This window comes from Amphibalanus amphitrite, unplaced genomic scaffold (genome assembly GCF_019059575.1).
Source record: "Amphibalanus amphitrite isolate SeventyFive unplaced genomic scaffold, NRLGWU_Aamphi_draft 000007F_arrow, whole genome shotgun sequence".
Classification (NCBI taxonomy): Eukaryota; Metazoa; Arthropoda; class Thecostraca; order Balanomorpha; family Balanidae; genus Amphibalanus; species Amphibalanus amphitrite.
In genome coordinates, this window is record NW_024881503.1 from 93,233 (window position 1) to 113,335 (window position 20,103).

Genomic DNA, 20,103 nt, shown 5'->3' on the forward strand with positions numbered 1-20,103 from the left:
GCAGCGCCTTGCTTCTACTACCTTAGTTTATGATACCCATGATGTATTTTAGTAACAACACTGTTAAGATTATTTATTTATGAACACCGTTGGACCTTCTCCCAAAGTCAATGTTGTTGTAAACGCTAAACCCTATAAGTGACGTTGATTAAAGCTGTAAAACGCAGCTTGCCCTTTTAAGCTGCAAAATGTATTGCTGATAAGAAACTGAGATGCGTTGTTATACTTGCTTTCTTTTGAAGAATCACTCCGTGAGACGACTCATTTGCGCTATATTTCTTATCGATTACGATGAATATGCCTGCAAAGCTAAATATGGATACTTTTTCCGTTGGATGGCATGAGATGGAAGTTCGTGGTAGTCTTGCTGAGCTAAAATAAAACAGTGGTTTGTGGCTTTTACACTGCTAGTTTTGTTCACGTTTAGCCATGTTAATGTCGTCGAACTTCCCAGCTATCCTATTTGTATTCAAAATCCGCAGTCACTGCGTCTTTTCTCGTTTCGGCCCTTTCATTTCGTACCCCTTCATCACAGCTACTTCCCAAAATACAACACACTTTGTACCTACCCTTTTACCTCAGCCTCTTCACATAACACAAAGATCGTCGCACCTCGCTGTGTATTTTGACATTCAGCTAACAGTTAAGCGACTGTTCGCAACTCGCTGCGCTTCCGGCGACTCTGCCGTTCTTTCTGATCAGCTGGCTACAAAGCTATATCACAATGCTGGCCAAATAGTGCTCTGGTTAGACAAAAGGAGGACTAGGAAACGGGGCGTGAGAAAGGTAAGTCGTGGATTTATAATGCAGACGTGTTTATGACTAACGTACGATCAAAGTAGCAGAATTATGGCAAATATGAGCTGCTCGAAAGCACAGAACGTCGACGAAACAGTTGAGTCTCTTCAGGGATGCTGTGTGCCATCCCTCTAACTCCTTAAACATACCTTTTCACTAAAACATTTGATTAAATATAGCCATAGGTATCACATCACACGTAACATAGGTTATGCGCGATACGGGAGCGAACACAACTCCAGAGCGGGCGATCACAGGCCGGTCCCCATCCTAGCCGCCGTGCATGGCGGCACTCTGGGTGCCCCTAAACCCACGCGGGACGATCTCAGACAGGAGCCGTCTCGGAGCCTCGCTAGGAACAGGACGCGCTCCCTGGAGAGCTACTTGAAAGAGAGGACGCGAAGCTACCGCCGCGCCGGCGGACGGGAATGGGCGGCTGAGCTGCGACACACTGCACTCTGCATCTGAGATCACGTTCCGCTGCGTCGCTATGACATCAGCCTCCCCTGGGTTCTCTGGTAACCATCAACACACCCCAGGACACGCGCCCTCTCGCCTGGAGAATAGCTCACACTCTCACGTCACCGCAACTTCTTAGCCCGGGTGCCGAAAGCGTCTAATCTACAGCGGGTTTCCGAGCGACCGGACAAACGTCTTCTGCGGAGGCGCAAGGAAGCCGTGGGTGGAAGAGAAACGAGACTAGCGTTACGAAACGGATGGGTATAACGCGCTTCAGTTGGAAGCGCTTCACGCAAGTCTGGGAAAGAAAATGGATTTAAAGGAATATAGCTGTCGTGCAAATTTCATAAGAACTCAGATGATGTTGCGGTCAAGAAAGCGAACACACCTCAGCATCTTCAAGCGATGTGGATAATACGGCTCATCGTAGGCATGGATGTCTTCATTCGCTTCTCCCTGGCTTTGTGAGATTCATTTTAATGGGGTTTGCCACGCCATGAGAGCTGTAAAATGCCCGAAGACAGCACTAGGAGGAACTTCCCGGATCTGGCTGGCTGTCCTCTACAAAACAGGTCGTTGGCTCCGGTGTTCACACGACCTGTAGCACCATCAGTGCTATTGGTTTCAAGTCCGCATTGTCTCAGCAGCGACCTTTCTCTGCGTCTCCTCTGGCCATGGCCTTGTCTCTTCAACCACGTTCTTCCTTTCTTGTCCATCTTTGCCGAGCTCGATGCTGGCAAGAGTGGTGCTGGCAGTGGAGGAGGGGTTTGGATGGGAGGGCGTGGATAAATGAAGGACAGCTCCCCTAGACAACGGTCCGGTCGCCCGGCGCGGCCTCAGCGTCATTCAACAAACAAGGCAACAAGATCACCCGGGCATCGACCTCACACGCTCGCTACAGTCCTGCATGTGCACTCCCATTCACGCGCGAAAGAGAGATGAGGGAGGGCGACACCAACCACAGCCCAAGTCCGGCCTCTCGCCGCTGAAACTGAACAAAATCCGCCTCCTCAGTCGGCACTGACGACGTCACAACGACCGCCCCGATGACGTCACGCTGACTGTCCTATGACGTCACCGGTCGGCCTGGCTACTTCTCTCCACACAATTTGTTATCCTAGAGCGGTCCGCTGGACCACGGACGGACGCGCGAAAACGTCCACTGTTTAGTGCTATCGCCAGCAAAGAGCGGCGCTTCGATGCGCGTACGCGATAGCGCGTTTCGCAGTACACTCGAGCTAAGTGGCGTTTTCTTTCGAGAGCTGATGCCTCTTCGGACAGAGACACGCGCTTTCGAGAGAAACACCCTGCTTCCGATGGACGTAATGATTTCCACACTCTGGAACACTTCACTATCGCTGATTATTGGTTTCAGTCTATGCTCGGTGCTTTCGCACTCTCTAGTGCGCGCTGGTGTTTAGAATTCGAGCCGGTAAGCTGCGCAGCTGGTCTCGTGGTCCTGCAGGTTGATGGTGCAGCGGCTGGCCGAGGGCGCCAGGTCGATCCTCAGGTCCTCCAGCTGCTGCTCGTTAGAGGCGAACCAGTGACCGAGGGTGTCCGTGTCATAGGTCGGTATGATGGTGACTTCTGCAAGACGCATAAGAATGGACAACGTCAAACATCCGTGCTAAGTGTACATGAAAACAGCGGGACGATGCAAATATTAAATTGACCACAGTCTTTGTACCTTTGCGTTCGAGAAATTCTAAATCGTTATTGATTGTTTGAAGCTTATTTGAGTGCATCCTTGAAAAGGCAAAAGAAAATGTTGATTTTTAAGTTAAACTCAACTTTGAGTGGATTTTTTCATGAGCTTCAAAGTACTGCTCGATTAAGTCAGGCAAAACGCTTCAACTTGTGCAGTACTTATGTGAAACACAATTAACCTTATACAGTTATCTGTATAATCAGATGCAAAGCTATCCTGACTGGTTTGCAGAGCTTCACGCACTTACCCAAGTCTTTGTCCTCCCATTGCTGCTTGGCCTCTAACAGAGCGTTGAACACCTCTCGGCTTGGCTCGATGCTGCTGAACACGTAGTAGCGGGCGCGCACACGGTGGAAGAACTGCACGCCCGAGTAGAAGCTGTTGGCGTGATGTGGAACGTACACCAGGTCCAGGTAGACTGGTGGCGGTCCCGATATCCGCCCTCCGCGCGGCGAGTCACTGGCGCGCGCCCTGGACATGATGGCGCGCTTGGTGGGCGGTGGCGTCTGCACCCCGCCATGGTCTGGTGGCGGGACTGGCGAAGGAAGACCCAGCGGCGGGCCCCACCCGGGAACGGGCTCGTCAGGCTCGCCGTCCTGCTGGTTAGTGGCCGGGGAAAGGGACTGAGGAGGGGAGCGTGGCTGGCGGAACTCCACTCCAGGCAGGCCGAGTGTCTCCTCGCCTCCCTGCAGGGCCTCGTGGAAGGAGCCGGTCATCACGTCGTGGAACGACTCGTGCAGCGAGCTGGTCATGGGGTCGAGCGCGTCGCGCGGCCGGCGCAGTGGCTCCCCGCCCTCGGCGCCAGCCGGAGGAGCTTCGAAGGTGGACGGTGCTCGGGGTGAGGATGGCTCTCGCGTGCTCGAGCTGCCCGACGCCTCTTCGCGGATGTCACTGAGCTCTGAAGACGAGCGACGCTCCTCTTCGCTCGGCGCGTGAATTTCCCGACGCACAACGGGCTCCTCGACCACCTCACTCTGCTGCTCTGGTGCGGATTGGTGCTCGGAGACCGCTGGCTTATCGGGCTTGTCTTCAGTCGCGGGTTTCGCAGGCTCCTCCGGCGACCTGCGTCCGAACATCTTGCTGAAGAATCCACCACTGCTGGTCTTCTTTTCTGCTTTCGGTGATTCTTTGACATCCTTAGTGTCTGGCTCTTTTGTGTCCTTGACTTCTTTTGTATCCTTTGATTTGCGTCTGCCGAAGCCAAACAGTCCTCCGAAGGTACTGCGAACGGATGAGCTGGCTTCTTCTAATGTCTCTTCTGCGCTCTGGTACATGGATTCGGCCATCTCCGATGCCTCAGTTGCAGCCTGTTCGGCGCCTGCTTGCAGGCTTTGCTCTGCCTCTGAAAGCCCTGAGCTAACTCCCTGGACTACGGATTCGACTCCAGTCGCCACGGTGCCAGCTGTCGCCTTTGCCACTTTCTCTGCTTCTTGCATGGCGTCGCTAGCGCCCTTTTCCAAGCCGGACAGTGTGTCTCCAACAGCTCGTGCGGAGTCATCAGCGGCCTTTGCGGCACCCTGTTTGGCTTGGCTGAGCTGACTGTCGGCCTCTCTGGCCAGTTGTCCGAGTTTCTCGATTCCCAAGTTGACCGTTTGCTCTGCTCCCTTGACGGCACTGCTTAGTTGCTCGTCAGCGGCGGTCATTGTCTCTTTGGCGTCTTCTTGTAGGCGACTGGTTGTCTCTTTTGCTTGCTGCACGACTTCATGCCCGGTCTGGAGGGCTTCGGAGCTAGCCTGTTTGACCTGCTGCTCAACGTCAGTGACAGTTTTCGTATATGTCTCTTTCATCTCATCGCCTGTGGCTTGAACTTGTTCCAAAGTTCCTTCAACTTTGGTGGCTAGTGTTTCTTCAATTCCTTTGATATCTTTTTGAGCTTCACTAGACTTCTCTTTAACATAATCATCTACATCTTGAGCAACAGTGTACATTTTCTCCTTAACGCCTAGCACTTCGGACGAGATCGCCACATCGGCTTCCTGAGCTTTTGCTTTGATTTCACTTGATGCACCTTTCACGGCGCTGGTAAGCGTTTCCTCAGCTACGGACAGAGCCTCTTCAGCCTGCTTCTCGGTCTCGGCTGCTTTCTTTCCAACATCTTCTACAACGACGGCGGACGATTTTTCTACCTGAGATCCCAAATCCTTGGCGTTTTTCACAGCGTCTGTGACATGTGATTGAATCTCTGTAATGCTCGTTGTAAGGGTGTCATCAGTAGCTTTTGCTGCAGCCGCCGATTGCTCTCCGACTGATTGAGCCGCATCAGTTATCGCTCGCTCTACGGCTGTTTTGACCTGGTCTGCTTGATCCTGAACTTGTTTCGCCGCTTCCTTTAGACCTTCTTCTGTGTCCCCTTTTGCAGCCTTTGTAGTGTCCGTCGCACTAGCTATAACGCTTGATAAAGCTTCTTGAGATTGCTTGGAGGCGTCATCTGCCTTTGCAATAACTTCTTCAGCTGCAGCGCTGACAGTATCCTTGATGTCCTGCGTCGCTGTTTCAGCACTTTTCTTGGTCTCTTTTATTTCGACTGCGGCGTCTTTTTGAGCTTCTTTAGTAGCCGACGCTATTTCGTCTACTGAGCATGCTAAGCCAGTCTTAATTGAGTCGGAAGAAGTTTTCAGGGACTCTGTTAGTTGATCTTGGTTATCTGCAGTTTGCTTTGCCAGTTCTTTCGCTGTCTTTTCTGCTACATCACTGACCTGGGCCTGTTTTGTGTCTTTGGCGTCGCTCACGATTGACTTCGTTTGATCCGTAGTATCCTGCTGAACTTGGTCGGTAGATTTTGTCATACTAGAGGCAACTTCCTTGGTTTCCTGAATATGAGTTTTTGCAGCCTCACCTAAATCTGCCGCCATTTCACCTGCACGATATTTGGCTTCCTTTAGATGCTGTACTATTGGCTCCTCACTTTCCTTGGCCACCGATTTCGTCTCTTCCACTACCTTTTCCGAGACATCCGACACAGATTTGACGGCCGTTTGTACGTCATCCGCAACGTCCTTGGCGACAGAAGACAATACATCTTGTGATTCCTTGGCCACTAGCTTGACCTGATCTTTAGCGCTATCGGGATGTGCGTCCCCTGTGCTGGATACAGAATCACCGACCGTTTTTGTGATGTCTGCAGCAACAGTCATCGCTTCCTCACTCTTCTTAGCGGCGAGCTGTGCAGCTTCTTCGCGGGCGGAGTCAACGAATTCTTTGGTCTTTTCGGCCTCTGATGCTGCACTTTCACTAGACACTTTTGCAGCCGATTTAACGGTATCTGATGCTTGTTTGAGGGCGTCTGAAACGGCTTCTGTAGTTGCTGGCACACACGATTGTTCTTTATCATGCACGCTACCTACACTTTCTTTGGTCGTTTGCTCAGTGGACTCAAGCGCTGAATGAATTTTCTCGGTGGCCTCATGTGACACACTGGTGAATCCTTCTTTGATGTCTGCAGCAACTGATTCAACCGCGTCTTTGACTACATGTATTCCACCTGCTATTGAGTCACCCACAGTAGCTGCAATAGTTTCGGCCTCCTTTTCTTTTTCCTTGGTCGCCGAGTTTGCACTTGACTGGGCCTTTGTAATGAACTCTGCCGTTGAGTCCGCAACAGTTTCTTTTGCTGACTCAACTGCGGAGGCAACTTCAGTCGTTGTCTTGTGCACTGCCTGTTCAGCAGCAGGGAACGCTGATGCACCCTTATCATCAACGGATGAGACAAAGTCGGTAACAGCCTGTTTTCCAGCATCTGCCACACTTTCCGCTTTGCGCTTACTTTCTTCAATTCCTGAGGCAACCGAATCTGTACCACTTCGTACCGTCTCCTGTAAGCTGTCTTTTGCAGCTTCAACGGACGCGTCCGTCTCAGCCGCTTTCTCCTTGGCAGCTGTAGTTACTCTATCCACAACCTCTGCAGCAGTCTTGGTTGCATCTGCTGTTCTGTCCTTTATATCTTTAGAGAGGTCGCTTTTTTCCTCCGGCGTCTTTAGTATCTTATCTGCAGATTTATCTACCGCTTGGTGTGCTTCTGCAGCCATTTCTTTCATATCTCTTTTTAGGCTCTCAGTTGTGTTTTCTGTGAACTCCTGAGCCGTTTTTGCGGTTTCCAGAATGCCATTTTTGGCATCGTAAGCCTTCTCCTGAACTGCGCTCACAGCCTCCGACGACATCTGCACGGCAGAGTCTCCAATGCGTTCAGCTGTGGCACTGGTGGTATCCGTGGCGGTGGCAACGGACGAACTTATCGTGTCCAGCACTCCAGAAGTAGATGACTGGGCCGATTCCTTGTCTGGTCGCTGTTCCGCGGGATGTGGAGTCTCTTCTGCTTGTTTAGAAGTGACAGACGAGGATTTATCAGCATCATCTACAGAAATGATTTGTTTCTCGAGCTTCTCAGCAGCGCTGAGTGCTGCATCCGATAGGATTTGACCAGCTGACTGCAAGGTGGAGCCAATCGCTGAAGTGAGTGACCCAGCACCAGCGAGATCGTCATGGCTGTCCTTCTTTGCTGTATATGAGTCAGACTTAGTATCAAGAGGCTTACTTTCCGCAGCTAAGGATGAATGATCTTTTGCTGCTCCTTCCTTGTCTGAGACAGATGGTGTCATTGGTGGCGTGACCAATCCCGTTGTAGATGCAGTTGTGGATGAGACAGCCTCTTCCACCACGTCTTTAGCAGATGAAACGATTTCTTTGGCGTCCTTTCTCAGTTCCTGTGCCTGGGTCTCCGGTTTAGCTATCTCTTTTATGTCATCTGATTTCTTACCGTTTTCCTCGAAAATCTGTTCAGATTTGTCCATAAACCTGGAGGTTATGCTTGAGGTGTCTTCTTTTGTATCCGTGTCTGACAGATCCTCAGCACTTTCAGGTTTGCTCTTTCCTGTCATAAAATCTTCAATTTTGGCGGACGCTTCGGCGATGTACTGGCCAACTGAAGTAACAACGTGAGCTGTGTCTTCTTTCACACTGGCGGCAGTCCCCTCTGTAGATTCTTTAGCCTTTGTTAACACCTCCTCCGTTTCTTTCGAAACATCGGTTGCGATTTTACTCACATCGTCTCGCACAGCTTCAGCGGCATCTTGAACAGTTTCCTTTCCCGAGCTCAGTACATCCTTTGCAGAACTCATCAGGCCTGAGACAGTCTTTTCGACTGTAGCAGCGGTGGCTGCTACTTCCTTGCTGGCGCTATCTACCAGATCCGTGACGGAAGCTTTCTTCTCCGGCTCTGCGGCGCCTGCCGGATGGGTGCTGTCAGATGTTTGACGTATCAGGTCCTTGGGAACATCTACAGGTGATGCCGCTACTGGTGTGGACTGTGACCGCGAGGCTGGTAGATGCGTGTCCGACGTCGGGCTCTTCTCGGCAGGTGATTTGGTCACGAGTGTGTCTGCACTAACAGAAGCCTTGTCTTTGACCGTTGATGCTTCGGCGGGCTTTCCACCAACAGGCTCTGTAGAAGATTCAGGCTGCTGTTTTTCAGCGGAGACAATGCCCAGTCCTAGACCAGCGCTTTCTGCAAATGAAGATAGCGTGGAGGTGATGGTTGATGCCACTTTCTCGGCCTCAGACTCTGCAGCAACGATGGTGTCATGAACGACATGCTCCAGATGTTTTAGTGTCGACTCTTCGGCAGATACGTCTGTCGTCTCTTTCGGCCTATGTGCGGGCCTATCCTCTTCGGTGGAATCTTTCGGTGGAATCTTTTCGGTGGAATCTTTCGGGGCCTTGACACTATCAGTGTGCGATACGATACCCGTACTCTCTGCGAAGGAAGCTAATGTGGACGAAATCGTTGAAGCTGCCTTTTCGACTTCTGACTCTGCTGTCACAAGCACATCATGTGCAAGATGTTTTAGATCAGTTACAGGCGAACCCTCTTGTTGTTTTACCTGTTCTACAGGTACGGAGGAATCCCGCTCTCCTAATGCAGTAACTGTTTCTGATTTTTCGATAACTTCAGTGTCACCTGTGGAACCTAATTCTGTGCTGGTTCTTTCTGTAAGTGAAGAGATAGTTGTTGACAACGATGAGATGACCTTTTCTGCTCGGTCTTCAGCTGCTGCAATAGTATCATGTATGACATGCCCTATGTGACTTGCTGTCGTTTCCTCGGGCACCTTATCTGTACTTTTGGCAGGTGAGACTGCAGGTTCATCTGGCAGTTGAGCAGCCGGTGATTCTTTTACGGCTTGGGTTTGGGTAGTCAAGCCTTCGCTTGCGCTGTCTGCGAGAGAGGACAATGTCGCCGAAGTGGAAGATTCTTTTCCTTTTGCATCCTTTTCGGGTACATCGTGCGCGAGGTGGCTAGCGCCCTTGGTGGTCGATTCTACAGTCTTTTCGTCTGTGTCTAGCGGCTTTGAGGGAGACATTTTTCCGAGTGTTTGTTCAGGAGCCTTATCATTGGAAGCTTGAGTGGTTTCCGTAATGATAACGTCCTCCATTTCAACTTCTTTCGTTTTATCGCCACATGGTTTTGTTTGTTTGCCACCGCCTACATCTTTGGCATCTGCCGCTGTTTCTGTTATCTGAATAATACCAGCTGAAGTGGTGTCTTCCATCTCAGTCTTGGGAACTGTATCTGGTGGTGAAGCTTGTGGATCTTCTTTGGTAGTCACCTCAGTCACTTTCTCACTAACCGTTGCATCTCGTCCCGAGTCTTTTTCAGACACTTTCTCGGAGATCCATCCCACGCTGCCACCGCCTGCACCGTCAGCGACATCTACTACATCCACAGCGCCCGACGTCGCCCCCGGGCCCTCTCCTAGTTCTCGACGCTCGACTGGCAGCGCAGTCGGCGAGAAGCTCTGCTCCGCTGGGGCAACGCCAGAGACGGCACTGCTCGGTGCTGCGTCGGCTTGCTTGGCTGGGCCCGGGTCGGCGCCACTCGGCGCAGCGGCGGTGGGCTCCTCATGGTGTAGGCCTTCAAACCGTTGGGCAGCTCCCGGCACCAACGCTGACAAAATTCCACCGGCATCCATCAGCTCATGGACTACGGTGCTCTCGGCATCGCCACCAGCGTTACCATTCATGGAATCCTCGGTCTTCAGGAATTGAGAATCGACCTCCGATGGCTTGAAGGGACGTGCATCGATATCGTCGCCAGTTTGTGTACTGTCGATGTGACTAGCTGTCTCTTCTTGTGTGGAAGATGTGACCTCAGCTTTTACGCCTCCTTCGGATTTCTTGGAGACTACGTCATCGGGTTCACTGACGGGCCTCTTGTCCGCTGGAGGCTCGGCTGCGATCCAACCCATCTCACCAGGGGAGGGAGAAATGGGCTCCGCTGGAGCTGATCCTTTTAGGTCGACTTGTTTTGCTTCGTCTTTCACAAGCACTATGGGCGAAGGCTCCTGCGCAGTTTGACCTTGAGGGGATGGTGTGCTAGTTACCTCCTTGTTGGGCTGGGGTGCCTTTTCGTGATCTGGTGTCAAGTCAGGTTTCGCAACCGCTTTCGATTTTTCGTCTGGTGAATGTGCTGCTGGAGGGCTTCGGGCTTTAGCCTTTGCCTCATCTGTTAGCAAATCGTCGTCGGATAAGTCTGGAGACTCGACAACTTTTCTACGGGGAGACTTGGTGGTTGTGGCCGGGAAAGCTGCGATGTGTTTGCTTGTGGGATGTGTCTTTTCGGCGACTTCCGTTACTTGCTCATCGAGCCATGAGTCGTCCTTTCCTGATTCCTCTTGGGGCTTTTCCTTTCCATCCGCGCTAGTTACAGTGACGTCACCCTTAGGCTCATCTGGAGTCTTTTCTGGTGTCCTTGCTGGTTGTCCATCATCCTTGCTGTCTTCTGTCTTCTCTTTAGCATCTTTAATGTCAGAAGTTTCGGCAGTCTTCGGTTGTTTTTCTTCGCCGGCTTGCCCAGAATCTTTCGTCGCGACGTCATCCTTCCCAGCGATTGGTCCAAGATCTGCAATTTTCCTACATGTGATTGGTCCTTCTTCATCCATTGCGTAGTCAGCTCCATCATCCTCTCCAATGCAGACGTCATCGACCTTGACCTTGCTTGGTTTTGTCTTCATGATCTTATCGACATCAGATTCGAGTTCATCGAGTTTTGATGAGAGATCCGCAGCTGGTTTTGGCTGCATTGGTGCTGGTGGTGCTTCAGTCAGTGGAGAAGGCAGTTTCTCTTTCCCATCAGTATGAACTGGCATTGATTGTTCGTATGATTGAATTTGACTGAGAAGGGAGTCGAGGTCTTTCTCAACAGGCTTATGCACGGTCTTTGTTTCTAGTGGCTTGTCATCCAGTTTTCCAGCTGCAGCGGCCAGCGTTTCGTAGCTGGAAGACTTTGCGATTAAACTGGCTCCCGTCTGTAGAAGAGCGTCTTCAATGCCCGCTTGTGCGCTCGTAGGGCTGATGTTGCAGTGGTCAAATGCAGGATCAGTTGTGACCTTGTGCGGCAGTGATTTGTCGTCCTTTCCACAGACCATCGGGTCGTCGAAGCTCGAAACCTTTTCCTTCACGACGTCTTCATCGTCTGATGCGTCTTTCTGGGGCGACATTTTGGGCATTTCCTTCCCTGTGGGCTCGGTTGTATCCTTGGGGCTAACTGGCTTGTCTTTAGCAGCATCAGTCGCTATGTCTTTGCCACTTAGTATTTGAGTCATCAAGTCATCTTCATCAATATCTCGACTGGCTGTAGGTACTGGTCCAGTGTCGGTGTCGCGTTTTTCTGAGCGTGATGGTGGCTCGGCGTGGCTGGTATACGACACTTCCTTAGCCATGACCTGCTCTTCAAGGCCTTTTTCGATGTCTTCTGTTATCAGTTTCTCTTCAAAAGCTTTAATGGTTTGAATTTGAGACTCAATGTCAGAATCAACACTAGAACGTGTTGTGATATCAGCTGACACATCTTCATCGCCAGTCAGTCTCGTAGGTGCCTTATAGCTGCTGTGGGATGCCTGAACGGATTCTACCCTTTCTTCGATATCAGCAGGGTCCACCTCGGATGATTTGCCTGAGTGAGTCATTTCAACGCTCTTCGATAGAACGCTGACTGATATGGGCTTCGACTCTGATAGAACACTGACTGATATGGGCTTGGACTCTTCTTTGGTAATACCAGCTGTGTGCTGCATGACTGAAGCGGTTTGTTCGCTAAGCTTCTCTACAGCGACCTGTTGCTCAGACGTGCGAGATGAAGGTTCTTCTGCGCTGCTGATGACCTTCACTTCGCTCACCTTTCGTGATCCTGCCTTTGGACTGTAGGTCACAATCTCTTCCACATCTTCGTATTGCTGACGTCGGCGTGGACTGATAACTTCATATTCTTCGATGATGTACGACGTCTTCTTTGATGGAGTACTAGACACGGAGACTTCGCTAGTGGTTGATTCGGCTAATGACAGTGGCTGCGTCTCGATTGACTCAATTTCGACAGGTGCTGCAGTCTGAGAAGGAGATGCTTCTGCTCTTGTAGTCGACGACGCTTCGCTGCAAGGTATTTCTATCTTTTCTGATGGTAAGTGATCCTTTGATTTTTCTAGCGTACCAGTTGTTTCTTTGGTCACCAAGCCCGTCATTTCTGTGGTCTTTTTGCCAGTAACTTGCTCTTGAGTGGGTTCTGTTTCTTTGACCAGCTCTGCCTGTTCTTTCAGGAAGACTGTTTCTGGAGATTCTGTCCTGACATCAGAAACAATCGATGTCTTATCAGTTGCTTGAGGACTCATGTCGGTCTGCCTCTGTGGAGCACTTTCTTCGACTAGCGTTGAGTCGTGCGCTTGTTTCTTGTCTGCGTCAACCACATGAACAACGGAATCGTCCTTCTTTTCATCAATCTTTCCTCCAGCAATTTCTCCTGTCGCAGGCTTCTGACCGTCTGTGGTAGAAATTTGTGACAGTTTTTCAGTTTCCTTGGAAGTATCTTTGAGCTCCTCTGATGGAACAGCGCTTGTCGCGAGCTTGCCATCGTCCAGCTTGCCCTCTTTCTCCGATCCATCATCCGAGACTGAATATTTCTCCTTCACCAATTCTGCCTGCTCTCTGAGGAAGGCCATTTCTGGCGACTCCGTCGTAGCTATACTTGGTGGTGCCTTTGTCTCTTTGACATGTGCATCATCCTGAACGGGAACAGTCTCTTGCACCAGTTTGGCTTGTTCTTTTAGGAAAGTTGTCTCAGGTGATTCTGTTCTGACAATGCCCACGTCTTGCTTGGTTTCTTCAATACGCACCTCTTGTCTCGCCTCTTGTTTTGTAGCTTTTTCGCCTTCCTGAACTTCTTGGAACTCGGTCTTCTTTGCTGCTGGTAGCTGTTCTTTAGGTTTTGCCTCTGCGTCAGTAGATGCAGGTAAGATATTTCGTTCCTGAGTTGAGCTTTGATCAGACTTAACGTCTGAGAGAGATGCTTCCCCTGCTGGCTTTGTTTCCTTCTCGGGTTCTTCATAGTGTTTTGTTTCTTTAGCAGCGGCTTCTTCCTTGATGACGGTGGTGTCCTTTACCAGCTCCACTTGTTCTTTAAGAACAACTTCGGGTGATGCAGGAACTGGAACATGGGTACCTTCGAAAGGGTGGTCTGGCTTGTGAGGAGCATCTTCAAGTACCTTTGGCGCTATTTTCGTGTCCAGTGTGACGGCGGGCTCTGGAATGACTTCCTTGATGGGCGGAATTTCTTGGCTCACTGTTTTTTCTTTCTCTTGAAGATCTTCAGGCGTGGGAACAGATGATTTTTCTTGCGTTTTAATTGGCTTATGCAATGCAGAATCATGTGGCGCGCTGACATGCTCTGCCTCAGATACAAAAGCAGTATGTTCTCCAATGACTGCCTCAACTTTGGGTTTGGTGATGGCTGATGTTGCTTTGTCGCTATCATCATCCTTTTCTTCCTTTTTGCCATGCAACTCTTCCTGAATCTGTTTTTCCTGTTCTTTTTCTTTGAAGTGTTCAGCCTCCTTTTCCACATGATGTTCAGATGAAGGAACTATCGCTTCGATTTGCTGAACCTTTTCGGTTTTGTGTTCGGTTGACTCTTTCTGAGCATCTTCTCTGCCAAGCTCTCCTTCAGACGGCTTACTGACTTTTCGTTCCTCACTCTTGGTGCTTGTAGTTATAGTCACATGCTCTTTTGAAATGTCCTTGACATCAATTTTCTCTTCAGATTTTGTGTCCTTTATAAGATCAGTTTGTTCCTTTAAGAAAGCATCAACGTGGTCCTTGTCCTCGGAACGAGCAGCAGTGTCTGGTTCAGAAGCCTTTTCTTCCACGTCTTGGATTATTTCCTCAGACTGGCTGTCTTTGACCAGTCCTGCTTGCTCTGTTAGGAAGGCATTGATTTGTGCATTGTCGTCAAAGCATGGCTCCTCTTCTGGGACTGATGATGCTAGGCTTGGTGACTGCTCCTGTTTTGAAAGGGCAGGCGTTAGTTCGGTCGTTGATTGATCTCTCGAGGGCTTGTCATCCTTCGAAGTGATCGTTTTGCCGTCCTTGACGACTTTTGTTTCTTCAAAATAGCTGATTGGTTTCGAATCTGCATCCCGCACATCACCATCTTTTTCCTTTGGTACTGCTTCAGATTCTCCATGAGGCGTTACAGGTGCTGATGTGGGTTCATGCGTCCGTGCTTCCGCTGTTGGCTGGGATGCATGTATCTCTTGTTGGCTCGGCTTCTCTGTATCGGAAATGGGTACTTCTGGTGTGTATGTCCTGTCGTAGGTAGCACTCTCTAAGCTTTCACTTACTTGCTTTACGTCTTGGACTGGCGCCGACATGTCTGTTCCAGTCTGTTCTTTCAAAAGTGTTGATATAAACTGCTCATGTTTGGTATCTTGTGAATCCTCTTCTGTGGTCTTCACTATGCTTGTAACAGATGACGTAGAAACGTGCTCCGTATATGACGTCGTTTTCCTAGCCTCCGAAACACCAATCGTAGACGATTCCATCGTTGGTGCATCCGATGAAATACTTTTCATACCCTGTTCGGCTGCCTCTGGGGAAATATCTTTTTCTTGTTGAAGCTCACGTGCACTCACATCCTTTTCATCAGGCATTTTCACAACCGGCTGTTCGGTCTTGGTATCAAGCTCTGTAGGTTTGATCGTTTCGGTAATTTGTTTGTCATCTTTGCTGTCATCACGCTGCACAGTGTCAGGCTCTTTGATATCAAGTGTTGTTGGACCTTCACTCGTCTTTGCTGGAGGTGTCTGTTCGGGCTCAGTTTTGGTTTCGGCCTTTACGGTTACTGGTTCCTTGGAGACAGATTGAGTAGTTGACATAATCTTGCCGTCATCTACCACTTTGCTCTCTTTTGTTGGTTCTGCTTCATCAAATTTCTCCGCTCGGATGAGTGCTGCCTGCTCTTGGAGGAAGGCATCAACCTGTTCATCCTTTGGAGCGCTCTTGGACACCTTGGGTATTGCCAGCTCGTCGCTAGTCTCATGTGCATGCTGTTTGACTTCATCTAAAGCGTCTTCCGGTCTAGTGGCTTGGTCTGGGGACATTTTAATGGCTTCTTTGCTGATCTCTTTATCGGAGTCCTTTTTGGCCTCTGGGGCTGTGCGGATTTCGGTAGATACCTCTGCTGGCTTCGCTTCTTCTCGATCAGCGTGAGGAGAGGCTTCGTCGGGTATTTTTGTCGAACTAACCTGCGCACTTTCCTTTTGTGAGCTATCTGCAGGAATATCCGATGGTTCTGCTGGACTTCTGGAAGTATCCTGCAAAGGTTTTTCCTTCACGATGATTTCCTCTGCCGTCGTCATTTGGGAATCTCTCTTATCAGCGTCACGCAGCTGTGAAATTTCCGGAACTGGGGACGCTGCTTGCGTTCCTTCCGATGGTTCGTGGGATTCCTGTACCAGCGACGCTTGCTCTTTTAGGAACGTGGAAATTTTGTCATCATCCCCTGGGCTTTCTTTTACCTTCGAATCCATAGACACAGGCTCATCATCGTCAGCTGCAGACTTAATCTCTTCGCGTCCTTTCGCATCCGGTGTAGTGATGCTGATTGGTTCTTTAATGCTTGCATCCGTTGCTAATCTATCTTGCGGCTCACCAGCTGCAATGCCTTCTCTCTTGGGCTCTTCACCCTTTACAGCTAACGATTGTTGGACGGTTTCAGCTGCTAGATGGCTTTCATGATGTTTTTCAGTCTCATCGGATGTAGGCTTACCACTCTGGTCTCTCAGCTTTTCATCGCTGATCTCTGCTTCCTTTAGCAGAGGTTTTGAATCATCCATGGGTGGGTGGATATCTGTCTCACTCGCTGAGACCTTAACTTCGTGTTGAGCCTTCTCATCAGCGCCTTGTGAAATGCGTGCTGTTGTTGAAACTTCTTGATCGTCGGCCTTACTTAAAACTTCACCTTCAGCCTTTATTAGTGACGCTTGCTCCTGAAGGAATTCACTGATCCGTTTAGTTTCTTCTTGCTTGTCTAGATGAACCTCCTGCTCGAGTGGTGATGGTTTCTCGCTAGTCGTTGCTGGTAGGAATATGTCTTCTTCTCTCTTTTCGTCGTCGGTAGCTCTCTGAGCAGCCTCTTTTTCAGACTTGAGTGGTGTCGGGGATGCGGCCGTGGTAACCTCTTGAGTCACCTTGCTGATATGTTTCTCATCAACTGAAGGCACGTCTGATACTGCTGGCTTAGGCGACGAAGTGATTTCAGTCTTCTCAGCCTTGGCGTCATCGGCAGGTTTGTCCTGAGCTGCTGGGTACGGCTGAGCAGGTTCCTCTTCCGAAGTTTTCTCTGTGATCTTTTCCGAATCTTCTTTTCCAGCTGGGGCAGCGGGTACTGATTCAGTTGGAGAGGCCTCCTTACGAATGTCTGGAGTCACCGTTGAATCTTGTGAAAAATCTACGACTGTTTTAGGCTCAGATGGTTCAGTTTCTCCTTGCACCAGAAGTGCCTGTTCACTCAAGAAAGCCTGAATTCGGGCATCGTCGTCTTGTGCCACCAGAGCCTTAGTACCGGGAGCTGATGGTTCATCCTCCTTTGTGGGATACTGTTCTTCAACGCCCTCCCTGACGAACTCTTTTTGTTTGGCTACCTCTTCTGTCTTTTCTGGTGACTTTTTGACGATATCGGTGGTCTTCATATCTTTTTGAAGATATTTCAAATCATCTTTGGCAGACTCCTCAATCGGTGACACTTTTGTGTCGGCTTCCTTGGACTCAGTCTGTGTCTCAGGCGTCACCTTGTCTGATTCACAGTACAGATCCTCGATCTTTACCGTGCTGAGCTCGGTCACACCGCTCGCGGTGCTGACATCCCTCGGCACCGCCTCTTCCAGAGACCGTTCGTCGACGCTAGGCAGATGTGGTGCCTCAGTGGCCCATCGATCCCGTGAGGGTGATGATGGTGAAGGGGTGGTGGTACTACTAGCTAGCATCACCGTCTCCGCGCGCTCTTGCTGCACTGTCTCGTGTCGGGTCTCAGCCTCCACACCCTTTTCCACGTACGGCTCGCCAATGGGGTAGATGTCCCGTCTCGGTGAGGTGTAAATGTCATCTAGATGTCCAGAGTTCTTTGGACTGGGTTCCCCTCCCTCGACATAACCTGGAGTCGGGCTGGGGGATTCGCGTGTTTCAGCACCCATGTCTGCTGACGGGAGCTCCTCGTCCTGGGGCTCCTCTGGTGTGTTGTCTTTGGTGCGACGATTCAGCTCGTCTTTTTCGCCCTTTGGCGATGTGAGCTTCTCCTCAGCGACCGACTCCTTCTCTTTCTCCGTGTCGTCTTCTGTTGGAGGCTCGTGACTCGCCGTCATGACATCGGTACTTCTACCACGCTCTTCTGTCCGCATGTGTTGTACCTCATGTTCCGAGATTTCCAGTGCTTCATGTTCAGGAAGCTCTGCAACCTCATCTGGAGTCTTGACAGCATCTTTCTTTTGAGTAGACACCCGCTCTAAGTCGGCAAGCTTCATTTGCTCTTCAGATGGACGTGGTGGAGATTTTTGCTCACTGGTAGCGCGTAGTATCACAGCCTCTTCAATATCTGTTCGGCGCAAAACCTCCTCTGAGGACTGTCTAAGATCTTTCGAGTCGTCTGTGGTTGGACTTTGTTTCAAACTATCAACCTTTTCATCTACTTTGCGGAGTTCGAGGGAGTCTGTCTCGATTTCGCGGCTAAAGTCGCCGCTCACCTGCTCAAGGGAATCACCTTCCTGTACTTCCTCGATGAATCGCTGCACCTCGGTGGTGACCTTTGTCACCGTTAGCATATCGCCTGCCATTGTGACTTCCTCGATGTCACCACTTCCTCGCATTGTGCTAACCTCTTGTTCCTGGCTCGCCTTTGCTTTTGGTGTTGATGTTGCTGGCGGTTTAGCCCCCTGTGCGGCTTTCGGCTTGATGCTGCGGACGTGCTTCGGGGATGCAGGAGGCTTCACGCGAGACCTCGCACCGGTGACTTTCTCACTCTTCGTGTCCTGGCGCATCTTTGCCTTCTCTGCGGGTTTCTTCACCTCACCGGCCTTCGCCGTTTTGGTATCGGTGGTCTTTGATGCTACCTTGCTTTCAGTGGTCTTGGTTTTCGTGTCGGTTTTAGTCTGTTTTGCTTTTGTTGTTGTTCGGGACACTTTTTTTTCCTCAACAATCATTTTGTTGCTGACGTCCTTCTTCGTCTTCACTGGCGTTTGCTCCTTCTCCTCCTTCGGAAGACTGGCTACGCTACCATTTTTACCCTCGGAGCTTTCGTCCGTCTGTTTGTTGTCATCTTTTTGGTCCTTTGCCTTCTTCTGTCGTGGTACAGAAACAGGCCGAGGTTCTTTCGGCTGATCTACCTTCTCTGCTTTTGGCGGTTTTGGCTTCGCAGCGGGAGCCCTCTCTGCTCGTTCTTTGTTAGCCTCCTGTTTCTTGGCTTTGATCTCAGCGAGCAGCTCTTTGTCACCTCTGTCGGACTTCTTGACAGCGTCGGTTGCGTCGCCGTTTCGTGTGTGTCTGCTCGTTGATCGAACACGTCGCTTCTGCTCCACCTCTACCCTCTCGATTCTCTCTGCACGTGAACCGATCGGTGGCGCCTTCGTTCCAGACTTGATCAGCGTGTCGAGTGTCTTGTGCTTCTTGACGCCGAGCGACTTGACGTAGCACACTGGTGTCTTCATGAAGTCAAGGTGTTTTAGTCGGTCGAGACCTTCGAACACTTTCTGCTGAGGGGTGGAGCCGGGGAAGAGGAGTCGAGTAACTGTGTCGTGACGATCGTCTGGCACCCACACAAGCAGACAGCAGATGGACACCAAGTTTGCCACTGGGAACTCTCTGCCTTTGACGCGGAGTGTAACCCGGGACTGGTCGGGTCCCTCCGTCCAGCTCCGGAGGAAGGCCTGCATTTCATTGGCGTCTCTCTGAGGGTTGAGCACATACAGGTCCAGCCGTCCGTGTCCCACCTTGTGATAGAGATTGATCGGTTCAGTCGAATTCTCTCGAAGACACGGCGTCGGCTTCAGAGACAACGCCCTGAGGTTCTCCAGCAGTCTCTGGGCCTCGAGCTGCGTGTTCACCAGGAGGGGATCGGCGTCTTTGTCGACATCGACTGCCGACTTTTGGTCCACGAGGTTGGCAAAGAAGTGTCCCATCTGAGGGTAAGTGGCATTATCCACCTTGCGCTGTAGCATGGCCGACATTCCCATGAGATTCCCGTTGTTTAGCCTTGACATCAGCACTGCGTCAAGTCGGTCGAGATGACGAACGAAGTTCCAGCAGCAAGTGCGCCGGCTGAAGCCGCCATCGAACAGAATGTTGAAGCCGTTGATTCCGAACATGGCCGCATCTCCCTGGCCGCCGGGGAAGACGTAGAGTGTGGGCCTGCTGAAGCGGATGTTCCCCACCACGTCGGAAGGGTTGAGGAGGTCTTCGAGCGAGGCAGGAGTCAGGAAGCCGGATAGGTAATCTCGGAACGCCACCAGCTGGGCCGGGGACGAGTCGCCGTCAGGGGGGTTCATTGAGACCTTACTGGCGGCGAACACGGGGTCTTTGAGCAGCGACTCTGAGCGCCAGATGCCCTCCTCAGGACAGTGGATGTGCACGCTCAGGCTGGATTCGTAGGCTCGCGTCACGCGCTGTACGTCGGTCTCTCGGAGCGCGTCCAAGAGGTCGCTGCCGCTAAACGTGCCGTCCTGGGAACATGATGAACACGTAGTGGAAGTTAGCATAGGTCATAACAGAGCGATCGTAAACAGGTGCAGCTTCCAACTGCACTACACTTTTGAAGTGATTAATACACT

General features: G+C 50.7%; 1 protein-coding gene across 1 annotated transcript in view; it reads right to left on the reverse strand.

Moving 5' to 3' along the window:
• Window positions 1-606: 606 nt before the first annotated feature.
• Window positions 607-20,103, reverse strand: part of LOC122378236 (microtubule-associated protein futsch-like) — a 54,482-nt gene continuing 34,985 nt past the window's right edge. Inside the window, exons 4-5 of the mRNA XM_043359067.1 lie at window positions 3,213-19,995; window positions 607-2,844 (exon numbers count right to left, since the gene is read on the reverse strand). Of these exons, the coding sequence (XP_043215002.1) occupies window positions 2,675-2,844; window positions 3,213-19,995 (16,953 nt within the window). The 3' untranslated portion in view covers window positions 607-2,674. The remainder of the gene's footprint in view (window positions 2,845-3,212; window positions 19,996-20,103) is intronic.